This window comes from Manacus vitellinus, unplaced genomic scaffold, assembly GCF_001715985.3.
Source record: "Manacus vitellinus isolate BGI_N305 unplaced genomic scaffold, ASM171598v3 scaffold_0_pilon, whole genome shotgun sequence".
Taxonomy (NCBI): domain Eukaryota; kingdom Metazoa; phylum Chordata; class Aves; order Passeriformes; family Pipridae; genus Manacus; species Manacus vitellinus.
Genome location: NW_021938789.1, coordinates 52680690 through 52702113, shown reverse-complemented (window position 1 = coordinate 52702113; position 21424 = coordinate 52680690). Strand labels below are relative to the sequence as shown.

At 35.4% G+C, this 21424-nt stretch overlaps 1 protein-coding gene across 2 annotated transcripts in view; it reads right to left on the bottom strand.

Annotated features, from left to right (window-relative positions):
* LRBA (LPS responsive beige-like anchor protein) overlaps positions 1–21424 on the bottom strand; it is a 400341-nt gene that overhangs the window by 277540 nt on the left and 101377 nt on the right. For both annotated transcript variants that reach the window (XM_029960309.1, XM_018073461.2), the window contains 3 exons: positions 14650–14728; positions 14243–14376; positions 11958–12019 (listed from right to left, as the gene is read on the bottom strand). In XM_029960309.1, the coding sequence (XP_029816169.1) occupies positions 11958–12019; positions 14243–14376; positions 14650–14728 (275 nt within the window). The remainder of the gene's footprint in view (positions 1–11957; positions 12020–14242; positions 14377–14649; positions 14729–21424) is intronic.

Below are 21424 nucleotides of genomic sequence, written 5' to 3'. Positions count from 1 at the left end.
ATTCTGAAAATAAATTATACACATATAGAGCTGGAGTAGTTTGCATACTTAAGTACTAGATTCTTCAGTAAAAATGCTACATTAAAAACTGTCAGCTTTTTAGATAATGCCCTTTATGCTATGAGATTACTCTCAAAGTGACAACTGTTTTCTCTACAAACTATGCAAATCTATCCTAAAAAATACAGTTTCATGTAAGACACAGAGCATAAAATGTTGCAGCATATACAATCTTTAACAATTACGTACAGCCAGAAAATCTCGAGATAGGTTGCAGTTGTCATAATTTATGCTGATACCAAATATTCTTAAAACAAGATTTTAACAATAAACAAAAACTTAAATAACTTAATCTGAGAGGTCATATAAAATTATGAAAATATCACTGTCTGAATAAATAAAAATTTTATCAGTAATAACTATCACAGCATAAAAGGTGCATATCATCACCACTCAAACCTAATTTTTGTATCTAGTTTCAAAAAAGTAGGAAAAACTGGGGGAAAATTAAATGAGTAATCACTGATTTCAGATCCACATTTTCTGATGTAGGAAGCAATTTGCCAGGGCAGCTTCTCTCTTTCTCTCTCCCACTAGTAGGCTGTTGCCATGACTCCTCATGAAACAAAATTAGGGGTCAGGTTTGAGTTCATCTAGAAGCAAACCTTTTCCACTGCAGTTTCCTCTTCAGGTTCTTTAACCATCGGTTGTTTTCAAAGTCAAGATGAAAGACTAGCTTCAGAAAGAATAGGAACAGGAATCTCAAAAATTAATTGAGAAATCAAAATACAAAGTAGTTCTGTAAACATGCAGCAATGGAAAGTATGAAGCTGTGAGTTAAAGGAGATGAGACAGAAAAACAAAAGTGAGGAAAAGGAACAACACAAGATTAACAAAGGGAAGAGATCCAAATAATGGCATTGCAGTCACAGCAACATTTTTTATGAATAAAGGTAAATAAATTGAGGAATAGCAAGAATATAAGGCAACTGACTCTAGATTTCATTGGTTTTTTAACTTTGATTGTCATTTGAGATTTTGTAAAAGTACAGAATGGAAAAAAAATTGGCTTTCAAGGTACACTACTAATTATAAAGACAAGAAAATCGTAGCACAGTCACTGCTCCACAGTTGCACTAGTAGTGATGGACTGATCCCACCCCTAGCAACATTCATCATCACCACCAAATAGCAGCAACCTTCTTGCTCAATGTTTTTAGCTTTAAATAAATGAATTTAACTAGTAAAAGAACTCAGTAATATACACAGTGTACACTGGTTTTGGAACCACAAGCCCCTTTATACGGCAGGTGGATTGGAACTAGATGATCTTTAAGGTCCCTTCCAACCCAAACCATTCTACCATTCAATGATTCTGTATTACTCTTTTCCCCAAATGTAGCTCAGTTTCTATTTAAACTCTCATAATGATGCACACAAACGATAGACAAGATTCCCACCATCATTGTACCTTTGAGGGAATGGAAATGAAGCACGTAAGCCAGTCCCAGCTCTTCATTCAAAAGACAGGATGTCCAAACCTGTCCTTTGTTATTCCCTTGGGCAATCCTATCCTAATGCAGATCTTGTCTTAAAAGATTCAGAGAAAATGAAGCTAACTCAAATAACAAAAAAAAGGTAGAAAAACTAATGCATCTCTTCCAACATGCTCTACTTGCACAACTCCTCTCCCTTCCTCATCCTGCATCTGTTGTCTTCCTTTAGACTAAAATATAATACACAACACACCGCGACACAGGGCTCTATTTTCATGTTTCCCTACATGTTGCTACAATAAACATGATAAATAGTAATTTTCTGCTCCTTTCTTTGCAAATCCTCCCCTGCACTCATCACGTAAATTTTCAAAAAGAAAAATATAACCATTTTAATTAGAAGTTTAAATAAATGTCTTCGTAACTATTCAAAGAGTCCTGGAAAATCCAGTTGATTCTTCTGAATCAAATATGGCTCAGAACTAGGATCTAATGCTTAACAGACACGCACCTCAATATCATGATTTCTGCATAATCTGAATTACGAGTTTTTAGTAAGTTAAACAAATTATTTATTGGAAGATTAGTGCATCATCAACAAACTTTGATGAGACAGGCATTTTCCCAGTTGCAAAAATATTCAAAAAGGCACAGATGAATATAAATAAGGCTAAAAGTTAAACAGTAAACTGAAGAGCACCACTATGCAAAGTTTCTCCTGGTAGAACTTTAAGTAAACAGCACTTCTCCCCAAATCATAAGTTCCTTAAGCAGTGTCACTTGGAAACAGAGATAACATTATTTCATTTATGAACATGAACAAAAAAAGTTCACATATTCGTAATTAGTATTAAATCAGCAACAAGGATTGCTGCTCACTGAACTTTCCATAATCTCATACCCCTCCCCTCACCTAAACCTCTTTTCATAGTCTCAAATTAAACAGACTAGCTGTAAAACAGCAGGGTGTCAAATTAAAGCACACTTTATTTTCAGAGGTCTCCACACTTCGCGGCTGACTTCCTGTCAGGAAGAGTTCCATTTCAGTGCAGAGCCCCATCAGCAGGGAGCTCACAGAATTAAGTGCCAGTTGATATTACTTTGTTTTGCATTTACCACCCATGAGAATATTGTTCAAAGATCTAGTTATAAAGTCAGCATGGTATCATCCTTCTGACTAGACTGCCAAGCCACAGGGTGTGCTCTCACTGCACAAAACTCACCTTAAATGGTGGTGTTTTTTTAAGACCTAGTGTGCTGGCGAAGCAACAGGATGCCTTTTTTCTTCAGAAAAGTCTTGCTTCTGTAGCTAAATTATGTTCCCTTAGTTCTGAACATCTGCAGCAGTGTACATTCATAGAAATGAAGCTGTCCCATTCCCCTATCACACACCCATGAGTCACACTTACATTAGACAATCCACACTCCTCCCTAGACATAAAAATGCATACATTAATCAAACAAAGTCCCAGTAACACACCTTTAAAGGTTATTATTTTTAGCTGTAGAGGATATGTTTTCCATTAAACTCACACCAACACCTTGTCCTGGATTCCTGACCAAATGCAAATCATTTTCAATTCAGAAGAAAATTTTTCTTCATATGAGCCTATACTGTTTGAAAAGTCTATAGAACAACCACTAAAGATTGTACTTTATTAAAAGAAAAAAGAAACTCTGGGAGAGAAAATCCTCATTCTCACCACAGAATTCTGTTTTAGTAAGGAGAACTTAGAAAAGTTCATCTCTTTCCACTCCAGTGTGGCAAACTATTTCTAAGAATGGTTTTGTGGTTTTTAACTCTATCTTTTATTCTTCTACCCAAAGCCTGCAAGTCATGTTGAATTCTCCAAGTGTCTTGTCCCAAGAAACAAAACTGCATATCAGTCCACACAAAAATATCATGGCTTTTACACACCTGTCCATTTGTAGCTCTCTGAACACCTTCTTAGTCTAATACATAGCACTTGAGCATCTTGATTTTACATATAGATGTATTTTTTTAATTTTTGTTCAGACCCACAATTACTTCCCACAAAGAAGCTGTGTAGTATGAACCAAAAAACACTGGGTCATTCACACTATTTTTCTCAGTTTGCAGCTGATATGGCCTGCTTTTGTTGAACACTTCAAAGTACAGTGGCTGCAAATTGCAGAGGGCATTTTCTAGTGGGTCTAGAGCAGGCCTAGACTAAACAACCATTTACACTATTGCTTTGACCATTATTTATATCTAATATGCAGAAACATCAACTCCATTTAATGAATGTATAATATACCACACGTTCTTCTGTTTTTCTCATGCTAAATGTAACACATCATAGTTTTTGCTCATCTTAAAATCCCACGTCGTACAATTCATCTGCAAACTGGAGAATGAGTAAACCTTTAAAATATCCTCCTAGACTAAGTATTATGGAAAGATATAAGGAGGTAAAGCCAAAATACTAGCTCACACACTTTAACTACTGTGACTATTACCTGCCAGGATATAACTATCAAGTGGTTATTGCATCATGAAGTCAAGGGAAGGTCACTTATTATTCATGCACTACTGGCAAATTATTCTCATTACATTCTAACCTATTTCCACACTTAAGGCAAAAGCAAAGTTACAAACTTCTTTGATTTCTACTACTCAGTAAACTGTCAATACACATCCACCCACTTCACAGAATATTGTTTTTTGCATGAGTCTATAAAAATTATTTTTTTAAAATTTAGCCAGTGATGGACACAGACATTTTAAATGGCCTATCTGTAAGCCATGCTAACAGCAAATAAAGCACATTATTCCTGAAGCCAACAGTGATATCTAAGAGAAAAGACAGAGTTTAAACAGATCTTAAGTAGTGAAGTGTGAACTTTAGTAATCATTAAGAGCTTGAAATAAACTCCTCTTTAAACATATTAGGGTGCTCTTTAAGCAATTCCATGGAACTCAACAGGTTAAATATTGCAGGCAATTACAGGCAATTAAACTTTCAAACAATTTAGAAAGCAACAAAAAAATGAAGCAGGAATGATGTTCCAAGAGGCAAGTTTTACATTATCCCGAGGTTTCACACAGACTGTATTACAATAATCCAGTTTTAGAGAGACAAAATCTACATACTGCTTAAGTCAAAGAAAAAAAAACACATTCAGTTAATTTAAATGTAATTTCAACATACTCCAGTTCAAAGAAAAGGTTTTCCCAGCTGTTTCCATTTATTTCAATCTTATCAGATTTGCACTTCAGATAGTTATCTGCCAAACTGATCTCCAGTTTCAAACACTTCGAATGCATAACACAGCTCAATGAAGCAAGGAGCAAAATATCCATAGCACACGTAATCCATTTGTAGTTACTCCAAGTACTCTGCTCAGTGACATATACCAGGTATGAAAGTAGTCAATATACGTTTTCAGTACCCAAAGGGAAATCCTCAGTGATGGAAGAAAAACTTCCACTTAGGAAGGAAAGAAGTTATAGCATGCATAAACCCACAGATATATCTCATGCAAGGAAGAAACCAAGCCATCTAGACAACAGATTTGTGAGAAGGAAACTTACTGAAAAGATAGTATCTAAAATCCAAGCAATAAAGGACGGCATTCAAGGAGTCTGGATTCCACAGTCTTGCAAGACTTTCATTCACTTTCTCCATAGTTAATCCTACTGACCAGTAGTCAAACAGCTCACTGTGTTTATATCAAGTGTCTTGCAATGCAGGCGAAGGCAGAAGCCCTAAGACCTTACAGAACAGAGTTGATGTCTTCATATATCAACAACCAAAGAAGGAAACAGCAATTGAGAACAACACAGATGAACCACAGTGTTGCTTTTACAGATTGAGAGAGCTTAATTTCTTTCAAAACTGGACTCTTCCACATGTCTGGTAAATGCCCCTAAGCTGCTGGACTACTAGCTACTTTGGGAGGACATGTTGAAATTTTTCCTCTGATAGATTATTCTACCTGGTGATAATAATAATTGTTACCTGAAACACCAGTTGAAACTTAAGCCCCTTCTGTCCCAGGAGAGCACTTCGAGAGTATAGCCCCTAGCTACTGTGGAATCTCCCTTCCCCTCTCTCTCTAGTTCTGACCACAGTCTCCACTCTGCAAAACTAAGGCATTGTAGATTAAAATACACCTTGCAGGGGGGAAAGAATAGCAAGAGTTTTGGAGGAGGAAACAGTTTATGATGTAAAACCTCTTCACTGAAAATATCCTGAAGTAGCACTGAACATAAAGCTTAATAGACATTTCCCAGCTACTTTCCATCCAACAGCATCCTAAAGAAGATTAGGATAAGGATCTTCCATTTTGTGTTTCAGTTACAAGGGCCATGTAATATTTGTTACTAAATTGCATTGGGAACGTCCTTACTGCTGCTTGCATAACAAATAATAACATGTCTGGCAAGCCCATATTTTCAAATGTTAAGATTGACACAGTTTCATTAATATGCCTGGTTTCCCTTGGGATGAATCACATCTGAGGTGGCTTAAGAATCGAAATAATCCATAGCAGAGCAAGGTGATCTTGAATATTCACTTCCTACCACAGCCACCTCATCTCTACGAAAATCTAGGCTATCAAATATTCTCCCAATCTTCACATTCTTCAAAAGAGCACAAGTGTATCTCAATACAGTGCCTTCATACTAAACTAGAAACACTGAATACTTCATAGCTTTTCAAGGAAAGTTAGCAATACAAGGCAAACACCTGTGGGCATGATTCATGCAACATCTTTTTCTGAACTTCATTTAGACTTTGGTAAATTCTTTTTTTCTATTTTTATTTGTAAGGATCCAAATCATTTTCATTTGCCTAATAAAGTTTTTGTTCTAACCATTTTATCATGAAGGCAATCTATCATTGAAGTGTCGTGGTTTTTTTTCAACTCACATACAGCTACATGAATCTTTGATAAAGATCCTATTTGCAGAAGTTCACACTATATAAAAAGAAAACCTTCCAACTCCCAGTATTTTCTAAATGCCTTCTAAAAGAAAATTAAAACATGTATTACAGTTGATAGAAAATCATTTGACAGCTTACAAAATCCCCACAAAATCTACCCTCTATGCCAAAACATATACTTTTTTTAAAAATCACATCTGTAAGTGGAGATCAAATCCTTTTTAAACTTATTTTCAGCTTTTATAACATAAATTGATTAGATGGAAGAACATTACTGTGATTAAAATGTCATCATCTAACACTTGGGGCACATAAAAAGTACTCAAACAGCATTTATTCTCTTCATATCTAAACCAGGATATTGTTAAGAGTTTTGATGAATCTGTTGAGTTCAGTTGCCATGGCATCATAGTGACATCAGTCTTTAGCTAACATACACCCAATTCAATTAAAACTTCATAGCAATCACTACAGTTATCCATCACATCAAATAGCACTTAAAAGTAAATTAGGAACCAGTGCAGATCACGGAGCATCAGCATAAAGTGTTCTCTCTGCAAGCAACTGAAAACCTGCCATCTTCTACATCAACTAAAATCTCCAAGTAATTCAAAGACTTACCACATTTTAGAACACGCTGCAGAAATCCATTCCTGAGAGAATGAATTTGGATCACTGATGCAAAGCTTTTTTTTTTTCTGAGCAGAGGATACTCATAAAAGCCTGAAGATCCTACTGCAATCCCACAAACACTGAAGTAATGGGGTGGAAGCGAAAGGAGGGTGTGAAAAAATTCTGCTGAAAAAATCCAAATTGTAACTGGTATCCTATTGCTCTCCCTTAGGGAAAATAATGCTATCATCCTCTTTGTATGGGTGCATGACTGCATGGTACAGGTTGATATTGCTCAAATAATTAAGATTCCTTATCAAAGTAAGAGATATGATATGACCAAGATACTGCCCATGCAAGAGATGTAACCTGACTTCTTTAGGAGCAACAGAATCCATTCAAGAAGGGGTTTAGTAGCATATGAAAGATCATACTGAAGAAATACCTCAGGCAAAAATTTCACCACTTAAGCAATGGTAACTGGACTAGAAAAAAAGAGAGCTGAAGACCCATAAGTTTTCCTACAGAGGCAGTAAGACCAGCTTTCACAGTGTAATTTTTTCTGCTTTAATAGTACTAATCAGCCTCTGCTGTATTTTTAAAATGCACATGGTACAGCCCTGGATCATGCTTTTCTCTCCAAAAAATAACTCCAAAAACTATCAGCACAGGACATTTTCAGCCATAATCATATTTCATTGGGCGATATGAGCAGATGCTATCTCTGCACACAAAAACATCTGGAGTACCAGGGTTTATGCTTCTCTCTTCCACCTCCTCATGAAAGATATATCTTATCAAGGCCCAGTATACATTTAACAGCTAAGGGTATGTAGTTATATTGCAATATATCATATTAATATTTCTCAAAGATAAATTATGTAGAGATTAAATGTATTAAAACATTGGTCCTGGTTTTATATATGCCATGAGCTATCAGGAATGTGCCTTTAGTCCTTTCGAAACAACACTGGACAGAGGAAGGAGGAACCAAGAAGATTATACAAGAGTTGAACAGTATTTGAGTCAGTCTAAGTTTAGATTCAGTAGAAAAAAAGCTCTTAAGTCAAAGATGACTCTGACAAGAACCATCCAATTAGTTCTCTTACACATATTCCACTGGAGATTCAGTTGATTTACTACAGAAAGAAGCATTTTTCAAGTGTCAAAGATTTTGTAAATTCACAGGCATCAAGGAAAACTATGGAATCGATTTTGTACCGTTTCACCTTGGAGCTACAATAACAGGATGAATGCTTCATGCATGTGAGCAAGAAAAAAATATTTTTAATCCCTTCATGAGAGAGTAGGGAAGATCACAGCTGTTCCTACTTGGTCATGTATTTCAAGAAAATATCTGACTAATGAAAAGAAGTACAGTAGCATATTTGCTTTAGGGATATGCACTCAATTCATACAAGCCCCCTTTGCGTTTTAGGCACAAAGTCCTTTTAGATGAAAATGCTTTCTTTGGGGGTGACATCAGTTTCCCCATGCAGAAGTCCTGTCTCACAATTGCACATGAGCACCTTCAGCATCCTGATGTCACTCATTTAGAAGGGATAACAGAAGCAGGACTTCTCTCTTTTGGCTGGTTTAATTACCCCGACAGGATGCCAGGCCAGACGAGATGGTGCTTCTAGGTTCACTGTACTGTATGCATTTCTGATAAATGGGAAAAGAATAGATGACCTGGCAGAAGGCTCAGACAATAACATGTGATTTACAGGACATGAATGCAGCTACTATAAGATTTATCTGACAGCCCTCTCCGATAGTGGACTGTTGAGTATCCGATGGAATGATTTCTAGTCTGGAAAGTCTGCTACTGAGTAGCCATACACATTATTTATTTATTAGATGTTTTGGGTTGAAACCATTTTTAAATGATGCACTTCACAATGCTCAGCCATAAATTTAGTTTTAAACCCTAGAAGGGAGGTAGTGTTATTGGAATGTGTGTCAGACTGAATTAGGATGAGCAACACAACGCTTTTATAAAGTGGCCTTGAATGCAACGTTGATTCTTTCAAAAATGATATTAATGTCAAATAAGCAGGAACACTTTGCAGTAATATTAAATGAAGGATTCTTTATGTTTTGATAGATTTATAGAAATGTAAGTACACACACAGAGACACGTCTCAAAATGTAGTGTGTCTATCAAAAAACTGGTTTTGTCTTAGGAAAAGCCTTTTGTGTGTATCTCAAACCACCTGTTTCTCTTTTTGCCTTTGTTAAATAGAAAGCAACAGACCAACATGCAAACACTAAACAAATACAAAAGCAATGGTCTTTTTCCATATACCTAAATATATGAAATTTAAACAAGAAAAGAAATTCACCACGTGTCACAAATAGCTCCACAGAATGGTACCTCTTCCTTTTTTTAAAAAAAACACTTCACATAGGAAAGAGCTTTATTTTCACAATGTTATGAAAAAATTACTTGTGCGATATTATTATGCCATTTTGCACTTCTGAGGAAAAAAAAAACATATTTCAGCCACAAATCTAAATAAACATCAGGAAAAAGTCAGATGTTTAAGAAAAAACGATCCAATGGCTTACATTGGATATACAACGTTTAATATGAATTTTGAGAAGAGGTTATCGTAAAAACACCAAAGATTAATCAAAGCAATCTTTCAATTTCATAAAGTGATGGCTGACAAATTTGTGAAGTTTTAAATCAAATTTGCAGATACTTACTTTGTAACTATGCCACATTATTTATGTGATTAAAAACTGTTTTTTGACCTGATCTTTTGATCTTTGGCACTTCATCCTCTCCATCTCCTCTTAAAAATTAATTAAAATTTTAGCAAAAGGATATCACTTCATTTCCCACCCTATCTTGCAGGGGGGAAAAAAGAAAAGAAAAAGAAAAAAAAAAAGGAAAAAAAATCAATCAAGCTCAACCCCATCTCCTCCCAGTATCTCTAAAATGTCGGCTTGAAATTCAATTTCATATCTCTCAAGCTTTCATGTAGCAAAAGACAGTTCACTTCTTAACAAAATAAATCACTTCTGTGATTGCCATGCTGACCTCTTTGAATTAGGAAAATTCAAAGTGAAAAATGTAATTATCACCCCAGAACAATCTGTATACATCTGGAGCTAATTTTAGATTCATTTCTCACATCATTTTTCATATTCTGCCAAAAATTACAGCTGCTATGCAACTTTAGAAAGACTTTGAGGTCTTTGCGACTTTATTGGTTTATTTCTACTATTTCACAAAGAACAACCTCGGTCTCTGCAACCAGCACTGCTAAGCAATCACGATAGCTTCAATTTGATTAGATTAGCATTAAGTGGCATTGTGACACATATGACAAATAGATGCATTAGAGCACGTCATTTATTCCTTGTCCTTTCCACTTCCCAAAACCAAACAAGTGACGTACAGTACAGAGTACAACATGATTTTAAGAAAGATTAGATTACCCTACCAAAAAAAGAGGGAAAGGTCAAGCACTAATTATTGATACAAGCAGCATGGATACCAAAAACTAATTTTTTAAAATGGTAATACCAAGCTGTCAGACATATATTTAATACTCAGATTAGTTCTACTCTAGCACTTTAATGAATGAACAGTAAAATTTGCATACAGATTTCTTGGTAGTAAAGATTCTTTTCTAATCTAAATCAGCTGCAAGTTCATATTCTAGAAGTTGTGAACAACGTTCACTTCCAGTATTGCCATATGTAAAATAACAATCTCTAAATTCCAAAAGTTCCAAAACGAATATTAAATTCCTTTCAGGGTAAAAAGATATTGTATTTCCTGAGGAAGATGGAAAAGTAGGTGAGCAAAGTTCTAGTTACGTTCATTAATAATAACCTCACTAGAAAACATAACTACTCTTCACTAGTTCATTGTAAAATCTATTAGGTGTAATCTCCAGAAGTAATTGTTCTTATTGCACTTTATTGACAATGCAGACTATCGATTTTTCACACCTTCTATGATTCTTTCATTTGTATTCATGAAATGTCTATCAGCACACTCTAAATAAATTTGGCAATATAGGCACTAAAACGAATAAATCGATGTGAAGAAACATTAATTTTGCATTATCCTTATTCGTCAGGCAAGCAAACCATAAGGGTTGTAAATGAAGGTCAAAGGTTTTGAAATGGGTCAGAACCCTTGACCTCCAGACCAATACCATTCCCATTAAAAAAGGCTATTTTAAAGTTTTAAGCAGGGGAATTTACTACCAGAAAGGTATAATTTTTAAGGCACCAAAAGAAAGGCTCAATAAAAACAGTCTTCCGTTTAATTACAAAAAAAAAAGAAAACAAGAAACCCCAAAAGAAAATCCAATTAATACAGCATACACAATTTAAAGTTCTTCAGGCTCTGGCTCTTTTCTAACCATGGGAACAGGCCACTTCTTAAATATCTAAAATCACTTTGCCTTTAGGAGTGGAGAATGTACCAAACTGCTGACAATCAGGGTTGCTTACTGAAATTTTCTCAAATTCTTAGTACTCGTCAAATCAATTGAGAATGACAGGGTTTCAAAAGTATTTATCACTTGTTTTGTAACCTCTACACAAAAGGAAAAATTCTATTTATCCCAGAGGATTCAGCTTGTCAAGATGCAGAAATCAATGTTTCTTTAACTTTAATATTTTATTGATCCTATTTTACCTTATAAAAATGACAACATAGAATTACTTAGGCACACCATCTTCAAGGTTATGTAAATGCTCACTAGTAAGGTAACACAAGACCATTCATATCTTCTCTCTTGAACTGAATAGACACAATTACTATGATTTTGTTTTTAATCAAAAGGCCTTGTACATTATCTCTTTACATATTTATATAAGCTTAAAGTCAAATTTAAAGTCAAATTTTAACTTTAATTTTCATTGTGTTCAAAGACAGCACTTTCAGACATTGCTACTTAAATCTCACCTGAGAGCAAAGAAGCATCACCAGCTCCACAACTGAACTGCTAGATTTCATGCATACAAGACCTACAAAAAGAAAAAAGTATACACAAATGCATGTTTATATGGCACCAGCTACTAACACAAACTGTTCTGAAGTTCAATAGATTAAGAGCATTTTGACAAACAAAAGAAAACCGAAATTTTCATACCACTAATAGCAATACAGCTAATAGTAATACATTACCTCCATTATTCACATAAATGTTTGTATGTCAAAATGATCAGAAGTGTGGTTAACATATGTTATATTAATCCACTGTATCTACATTTTGCTATTTCTTGAAGGATTGGATCATTATATATGCAGAGAAGGGAAATGGCTTTATGACCTTTGCTTTCTCCATTGCACGTTCTCCTTTCAGCCCCCAGCTATCAATCAAGTTTCCATTTTGTTTCATGGCAGCAGACATCCCAAACACTCTTATTAGTACTTTGACCCTTAACCCCACACTAAACCTTAGCAGAAGTGCAAGCAGTAACCTATTATATATATTTTCAATTGTTTATAAACTAATTTGACTATTATTATTATTTGGGTTCGCATTTTGTTTGGTGTTTTTCTGTAACTGAGTTTTAGGCCCAAAAATTGGTTTCATGTGTTTATTTTTGTCTAGACAGTTCATACACTCCCAATAATTATTCTCCTTTTTTTTTTTTTGGTCACTCAATCTATGAAATACTCATTTATCTGAGTATATAACCTATACTACAGTCAAAATACTTTGAAACCAGATGATCTTTTATCTTCAGAGAAGAAAAAATGTAACTAAATAGGATATTTACTTCTCTGGCAAATAGAGCTTGGAGGAAAATCACTTTTCTGGTTTTTCTTATTAAATGAATGAAATAATTTTGTTCATAAGGCAGCTTCCATTAAAATGTTTATCAGCTAAGGTGATGCCCACGTGCATAAACACAAGTAGAATCCCATCTTCCTGAGTCTCACAGAAGGCAATTTGCACACATCTTCCTTCCATTTCTTCCTACCCAAACCAGTAAGCAAGCTAAACTCCTAAACTAAACACCTTTAGTGTCAGTGAAGTTTAACAAACTCTTGATTTTGATATCAGCACTCTTCAGGAAAACGCTTGACCGTGTTTGATACTGTAATTGTGTTTCTGCCAACGTTAATCATATTCAGAACTACATACAGGATGACTGTCCTAATTCAAGAAACAATTAGTTCCAAAAATGTTTTTAAGTGGACCTTTAATTCCCTAGGAAGAAACTAGTTGTATTAGCACAAATACAGCTCACGTGCCAGTTATCAGCTCAAGTTAAGCAACCATGAGATTCTACCATGAGTGCACTTTTCACTGGAAACTCCAACAAGCTCTGGCTCTAATTCAAGTCACCTCTTTAAGGGGACAAAACCTGCAACTTTCTTTCTAAAAATCAGTGGACAAAGCATATGATATAGCCAAACTATGAGAAAATTAAAAAACTGGTGTCGCTACTAAAGTCACAGTGTTCCAACAGACACGACTTTTCAAACTGAGGATGTTAATGTCTGCATTGCAGAACTGAGTCTCATTCTTAAACAGAGAAATCCTACCTGTAGAAAGAAAAGTCCATCAGCTCAGTCTCAATCATTTTATGCCACTCTTCACCAAGAAAAGTCATGATCAATGCTGTGCACATGAATCTTTATTTTCTCAAAAGTACCAGAGAATTATTCTCAATACTGACAACGTATTTCTCTTACCTGTATGGCTGCCTTCCAGTTGGAAACCAGAAAGGCAGAAGCAGACTCACATGCAAGAAACGGACCAGAACATGCTCCACTGACAGTTCCCAAGAAGCCTTCTGCTATAACATCCCAGTAAAAATGCAAGTCTTTGTGCTTAACTTTCTACATTATACACTTTAGTTTGCAAAAAAGTGTTGACCGTGACACCAATTTTTTTTTAAGGCTCACAAAACATATTTCATACACCAGCTTCTACGGGACAATTTGCTGGAAGAGTTGGAAAACTAACCAAGAGACAACTGTAGTTTGTCTCTCATAATGAGATACATGAAATTTAAGATCAGATGGACACAAAGAGGTTACAGAGATGGTAAAAATGAGGAGGCAATGACAATGACTTCAGATGACTAAAGACGGAAGGGACAGGAGGCAAAGAAATCCAGTGGACATCACTGTTTGGAAAGGAAGGAAGAAATCTCCTAAACAAAGAAATCTTGAGTCTCCAAAGTAAAACAAAGCACACATTTAAAAAAACCTTTTTTTAAATGGAAACTTACTTGTACCTTCTATCAGCAACTCCTGCCCGTGGCTGCCCAAAAGAGTCCGAGAAAGAAAAGGAGCAAAATCCACAAAAATCTCTCTCAGAAGTGGGGCAGCTTTTTCCAAAGCATGTTCAAGCCTGTCTGTAATACTAGTAAAGAGATACATGTGATTAGAAACAGGAGAAGGAAGCTACTGAAATTTTGTAAAAACTAATATAGGTTTTGACAATGTTAAGTGATATGTGATATACATTTATAAGAAGGAATTAATAATCTGTTGCTCAGTATTTTCCCAAACCCTCATTATGTGTTGTACGTCAGCAAAGGAACATTCTTAAGTTATGTGGAAAAATAATATCAACTGTAATATCAAAAATGTGAGCCACAGCACAGCTGTTCAGATGTTCAGTTGAAGAAGTTACCTCATATTTGAGGCGGAATCCTCAGGCACTGAAGAAACTGTAGGAACAGATGGCAATTTTGAATTAGATGATCCCTTTCCTACAAGAGAAAGTAGTAATAAACAAATCATATGAATGAATTACAGGAGAAATCTTGCTTTTCAAGTGTTGTGTGAGGACTAGGTAAAAACCTTTCACCTCTTTGTACCTCAAACGGTTTCTTCCATAAGAGTCACATTTATTTGCATTCATATATACCAGGTATGCCATGGTAAGCTTTTTAAATGCTGCTCTAGTACAAAGAGAAGTGTTGCAGTTTGTTTTGTGATTCAAGGAAGTGCTGCAGTTTGTTTTGTGAAGGAAGTTGGACTAGACTGCAGTGATCCCTTTTGGCCTTATAAGCCATAATTCCCTCTGAACAAATTCAGTAACGCAACCTTAAGCAGCAAATAGAAACAATGTCTTACACCTTTGATGTTCCTGTAATGTGCTAACATATATAATAATAATAATATATAATAATGTAAAGCCAAATGGTAAAGTTTTAAAGCATCTCTTTTGGTTACTAGAAGTGCTCATCTAATTTCAAGTCACTTGCACAGTATTTTTGTGTAAAATTAAAATATATTTGCGTCAAAATTGTGCAGAAAACAAAATGAGTAGGTATTTTCAACAGCCTGCCTTAAATTTTTGCAACATTAGGACTCTGACAGAGACAGCTATGATAAAATTTTCCATTGCACTGCCAGTGTCATTAGCATGATGGCAGTGGTATAACCTCATTTATGAGTTATTAACTTTGCCACATTAATTATTCAAAGGTTGATAGGGAAGACTGGGTCACTTATGTATCCTACACTTAAAAAAAAAAAAAAAAAGCTGTTGTGTTACGTCAAATTGACACTCCATGGCTCTCATCAGCACAGGAGGAATCTGTAAATATTAAATTCTGCTGTTCAGTATATAAAGAGAAATGTAACCTCCATACTGCAGTATGGATTGGTATTAGCGATGATGAACAGGGGGTAAGCAAAGACAGCCAGAGACTTCACAGATATTTTCTGCCAGGACAGGAATGGTGACTCACAAATCTTACATTGCATTCCAAACTGTGGAGAGGAATGAATCTTAGCAGACAGATTTCTGTGCATTTCCCAGGAGCATGACTGCTTCTAGTCCATCTGCAATCCTATCTCTTTCCACCCTTACACCCTGTCCTATTCTCTTTCCTCTCACCTCGCCAGTTTTGGATTCTTATGTTGCTGGAGAGGAGGGGAAAAAAAAAAAAAAAGGAAAAAAGCATGAAAGAAGAGAGTTTAATCATTTCAGTTCTCACATCTACCTTAGCAAAGACGTGACCCTTCTCAGAACTGTAACTATAGAAACACTCCTGATGGTCCCACCTACAATGGAGTGAGCTCACTTAAATGCAACCTGTCTGGAAATCAGCTCCTAAGATCTTAAAACTGTCTACCAAAATGTGTCAACTCCAACCCTTCAAAGTCTTTTAACCTGACTGAAGTGGAATAGGTTTGAAAAGTGATGGCAAAGACAGATCCTTGAGATACTGAATTTATTTCTCCTGTCAAATTTTAAACTTCTGCTCCAAAACTGTGGCAAGCAGAGCTTCCTCCAAAAAATGTTGGGGTTTTGTGGTGGGTAGGGTGTGTTTTTTTTGTTTTTCTATCCAGGGAAGATGTTTTTTCTAATCTTGTTTCAAAGACACCATAGAAATTAATAAAATAAACTACAGCCTCAAAATAATGAAAAGTTTTGCTCTTATTTCTTTTTCTTTCTGCACAGGCAGGAGATGACTTTGTGGCGGTGATTCACTTATGCCTTTCATAAATTCAACCTGAAGTTGTGTGGGGATGATGGGATCAGAAGAAAATTGCGTGGGTCATACAGAATGAAGGATAAGAAAGTGGTGAACAAAGTGTTAGTTGAAAGCAAAGTGAAACATCAATCTTCTGGGTATTGTATCCTAAATAATTTATCTAATAAAGGTTAATCGAATATACACTCCTGAAAGTTTCAACGGTGATGGTTAGATTTTGTAAATGTTTTCATGGATATAATTCCATTTCTTTAAGATCTAGTTTTACATAGTCAAACCACCAAAAAGTATTTTGGGTATTCCCAAAGGAAAAGCTGTCAAATGATGTGCCGAAAATTAGAACAGAGCCTCCTGCACAGAAAAACAAAACAAAGCCCACATAAGGCAGGAAGCCACATGATTCAGTGGTTGCAAAGACTCCAGTTGTTTGTCAGATACTTAACAGCTTTTCTAACTAAATCTTTTAAAAATTAAGATTTTAAAACAATTATTTCATTTTTCATGATAACCTTTATTCAAATAATTTTACTAGAACTCCCAGCTTTCTCCCTAAAGCCCAACATCCCTATTCTCATTTAACAAGGCCCCTCTAGCTTAAAAATATTCTGAAGCCCACATGCCCAGTAGTGGATTTACACCTACACTGTCCACAAGGGGAAATCAGCACAGTGGTCTGGTCAGTTCAACACAACACCAAACTGAAATGGAGTCCAAAGCCTTCAAAATAAGAAAGTCCTCTAAATACACAGACTGTGTCTTGTTATGTAAATGCTCAAATGCTTTTTATTACATCCAAAATCTGTGACCAGTAATCCACTACTTATTGGGTATGGTTATAAAGTCAATTGTATATACAACTAAAATCCCACCCTATTAAATGCAAGGATCATTTTATCAGTATAAAATAAGACTTGACAGTGCAGCATAATAGTGTGAGTTTTACAATTAAATGAGATGAAAATAATTCTATGCAATATTTAGGCCATCAGCAAAATAACTGAGGGAAAAAATAGGAAAAAAGATCAAGGGAAACATCTGCAAGGACAATGAAAGGGCATAATAGCCATCATGAGGCTAATAAAGAGACATACACTCAGTCTAGGGTAACTTGGGGTTTTTGTTGTTTGTTTTATTTTTGGAGATGGGTTGGGGTTTTTTCGTTTTTCCATTTTTTCAACACACTGGTAAAAATAGTTTGAGTGGGAGGTAAAGGAAATCACTGACAACACAGGACATGATTGTTTTTTTCTTCTAGAAACAAAAACAAATTGTGCAAAACAGATCATGCACAAATGTAAAACTATGAAATTTTAGGTTAAACCAACTTTTAAATATAGACATAACAGAAAAAGCACTGATCATTTGAATTTGACAACAGCCTAAGGCAGGCATCTACATAAACTGATGTTCTTTTTTGAAGATTACATAAAAATATTTATGGTCTGAATTTCTTCAGGCTTATCAACACCTCAGTCCACATTCCAAACTCAGATATATTTCACTAAAAGAGGTGAATCTCAGATTTATTGCAGCTGAGAATTTCAGTGTTTTTTTCAATAGGATTAGGCATAGTGATTTCTGCATGCAAATTTTGTTTTGTGGAAGTACTTTTTTTACTTTATTCAACTCAGAGGTGGTTTTTCATTCTACTTTTTCTGCCTTTATTGAAAAAAAAATGAAAATACTTCAGTAGCATATTTTCATCCACAACACACATGTGGGTAAGTGCAGTAGCTACTTCAAACATGTGGAACTAAACTGACTTATCTCTTCCTTATCCTTTCACTGATAAACTGGCTCCTTCAAACTGACAGTTTTACAGACATTTGCAAGAACATAAAAGAAAATGCAAATAGATCATCTGTCTAGCACCCTTACAGTGAAGCCTTATTGTTTATTCAAGGTCCCCAAGGGTCTAAACAAATAAGTGTCTCTAGCAATAAAATATTGTTAAAGAAACTCCTTGCGCAAGATCCTGACGCTTTTGCATATACACTTACAAAGTAGACTTGGCAATACACAAGCGGTACATGAGGATATACTTTACTCTGTGAGAACAGAGATGAGGTAAAAAGAATAGGAGTTGAATTAAATAACCATACCCCTTAATTTTGTACAACAGACCTACCATACAATGATGCCCTTTGTGGAAGAGGTATCCAGTAAAATAACGAGTTTATTCAAAAATACACTTCCAGGGCTGGTAGTGCACAATGCAAGACTACAATGAAAGGTTTTACAAGCTAATATAAAGGATCTGTTACATAAACACATCTGTAGGCTAAAACAAAACAGACTTCATGAAACAATGGTGAAAATTTCTCTTAAGAGAAGTGGCTTTAAAACAGTTTTTTTTACTGGCACAATAGTAAGCCATTTCCATTGCATATCATCAGCATCTGAGATTTTTGTAAGTGTCATTTTGCTTCAGTAACTAGCCTTCAACTACTGTCACTGTAAAGTTGGAATTCTCTTTGAAATAGCTACTATAATCCAGTGAATTTCTTGAATAACCTCAACACTGATGGTAACTCACTTCACACTCATTTTTCTTACTTTAGCTTGTCTCCTGCTAATGTATTTTATTGCAAGACTTCAAGTTCATTTTTACCTGTGTATAAAAATCAATAAATACCATTCATCTTTGCAAAACAAGCCAACTTGTTTAGAGAAAATTTACATTTCTCTATATACAGAACAAGCATTCAGGAGTCACAACTCCATTTTAATCTCCTGTTACTGCTTATCCCTGCATTTCTTCCAAGCATCCACCTCCTTTTTCAGCTCAGGCTTTGACATGGACTCATTTATGACTTCACACTTTGGGGAACAGCCCCTGTGTCTTCCCAGGAGAAGTAAAAATCCTGTGGGCAACTCTGTGTGGCTCAGAGGCAAAACAAGTGAAACTCAAAGAACTTCAAGTAGGAAGTGGAGGAAACAGGCAACAGAAAATGAGTAGAACTCCTCAGTGTTTTCTACATTCAGAGCATCAGTAAGGACAAGAGGCAATTCACTCCTGCTTCCCACAGACTTATCATACACTCTCTTCATAGAAGTTGTATTTGAACAACCATTTGCAAACTGAATGGTGAAAGGCCGAGTTCTTTAGAGTGAAGCAGTAATAAAACACGTGAAATCCTTCAAGTACATAAACAGAGAAACTCAGAGCACCAGAGAAAACACTGGAAGTGCAAACTGCAAAACAGTTTAAAAAATTCACACCACTTCAGAACATTACAGCTGTAATTGAAACATTTAAAGCTCAGGCCACTCAGTCAAGTCCTGCCTATCCAAATATTAGTCCTGTCTTAGCAGTAGCCCTTCCTGGACACAGCATGTGCAGGAAAATCTCACATTCAGCCTATGAGACAATCCAAGGAAGAAACAACTCAAGTGAATTCCCCCTTTTTAGATTACTATTAGTAAATATGTTAGTTTGCTCAATACCACCCTCTGTAAGAGACTATAAATGATTGGCTCCACATGGGCCACCAAGCTTTATTTTCTCCATTTATTTCCAAGATATTTCAACAATTGGACTAGCAATTGCAGCAAACAACAACCCAAATACTAGCCATCAGCAACATACTGACAGCAGAGTTCAGACCACAAGGGGCACATTTGTATTTTTGTGCTGTGAAATACTCTGTAGCTTGAATGAGTAAAGGTGAAGGAACTTCTGCAAAAAGGCCAGGCTATCTGAGGCCAAAACATGTTTTCACCCTCTTTCAAAGTATCAGAGGAACAGAGTGAGTTTAGACGGTTATCTTTCCAACTTGTCAATACTTTGCATTTGGGAAGCCAGGATATGTCACATCCACGTGATATGAGCTTAGGACCATCTCAAGCATCAAATATCTGAGATACTACAACCCTTGATCTACAGGCAAGATGCAAACTTCAGGAAAAATTATGGGGAAGGAGGCTGATGAATTCTGAGCACACACAAATGGCAATGGAGGCATCGGGAACCACACAGACTGACTGGTATTTCAACACAAGCAATTCTGACATCACATCTAGAGGTGGAGGATGCTCACATACTATATGTAACTTATTGCCAAATTGAGTGTATGTACACAGTGCAATTAGAACATATCACCTGCTGTTTAATCCTATTTCAATGCCTGCATCTCACTTTCATCTCTGTTTCGGAGTAAATCTGCTCGAGTTTTCACAGTAAAGCATTATATGTTAATATATTATGGTTCTGTTTATCAGTTTTTAAAATTTATCAAGCAAATTTATACAAAACTCACTTTGGTAAAAAAAAGATGATGTGTATTTTTAAATGTAGTAATAATGTTTAATGAATAACCTTCGTATAAAACGTGAAATGGTTCCAAATTTATACTCACTACATATCCTCCTTAAGCTCAGCATATTTTTAAAAGGATTTAACTCATTTATTTTCTTAATTAAAGAAAGTAAACAGAATTATAATGAATGTTAGCTGAAAAAACAAGAAAGATATATTGATTCTCTGTTGCATGAAAACGAAAATTAGTGAAAGAACATGTGATTTGAAATCAGAGGAAATTTATATATATTTTGGTTTTATAGGAAGTTTGCTTATTGCTACTTCCATCCTCAAATAAAAAAAAAAAATTAAGGCCTTATACACAACTTCATTTCAAACTTAATGTGTGCAATTTTACATGAGCAACAGTAGATGCAAACCACTCCAACTCCGCAAAATTTTTGTTTCTGTGCCATTATTTTACCGGGGCAAAAAGGAACAGTCTCACGTTTTAATCTGTTTAAGACATGATTTCATTTATCCCTTTACTTTTTCTTTTAATTAATTAGATTGCCAGTCTAAACATGCCTATTTTTAATCCCGATTAGTTTCTTTTTATGCATATCAGTTCAGATTACATGTCCAATTTTTGCCAAAACTCCCAGACATGCTGGAAGTCACACAGTTACAAACTACATTAGTATTGTTTATTGTCTGGA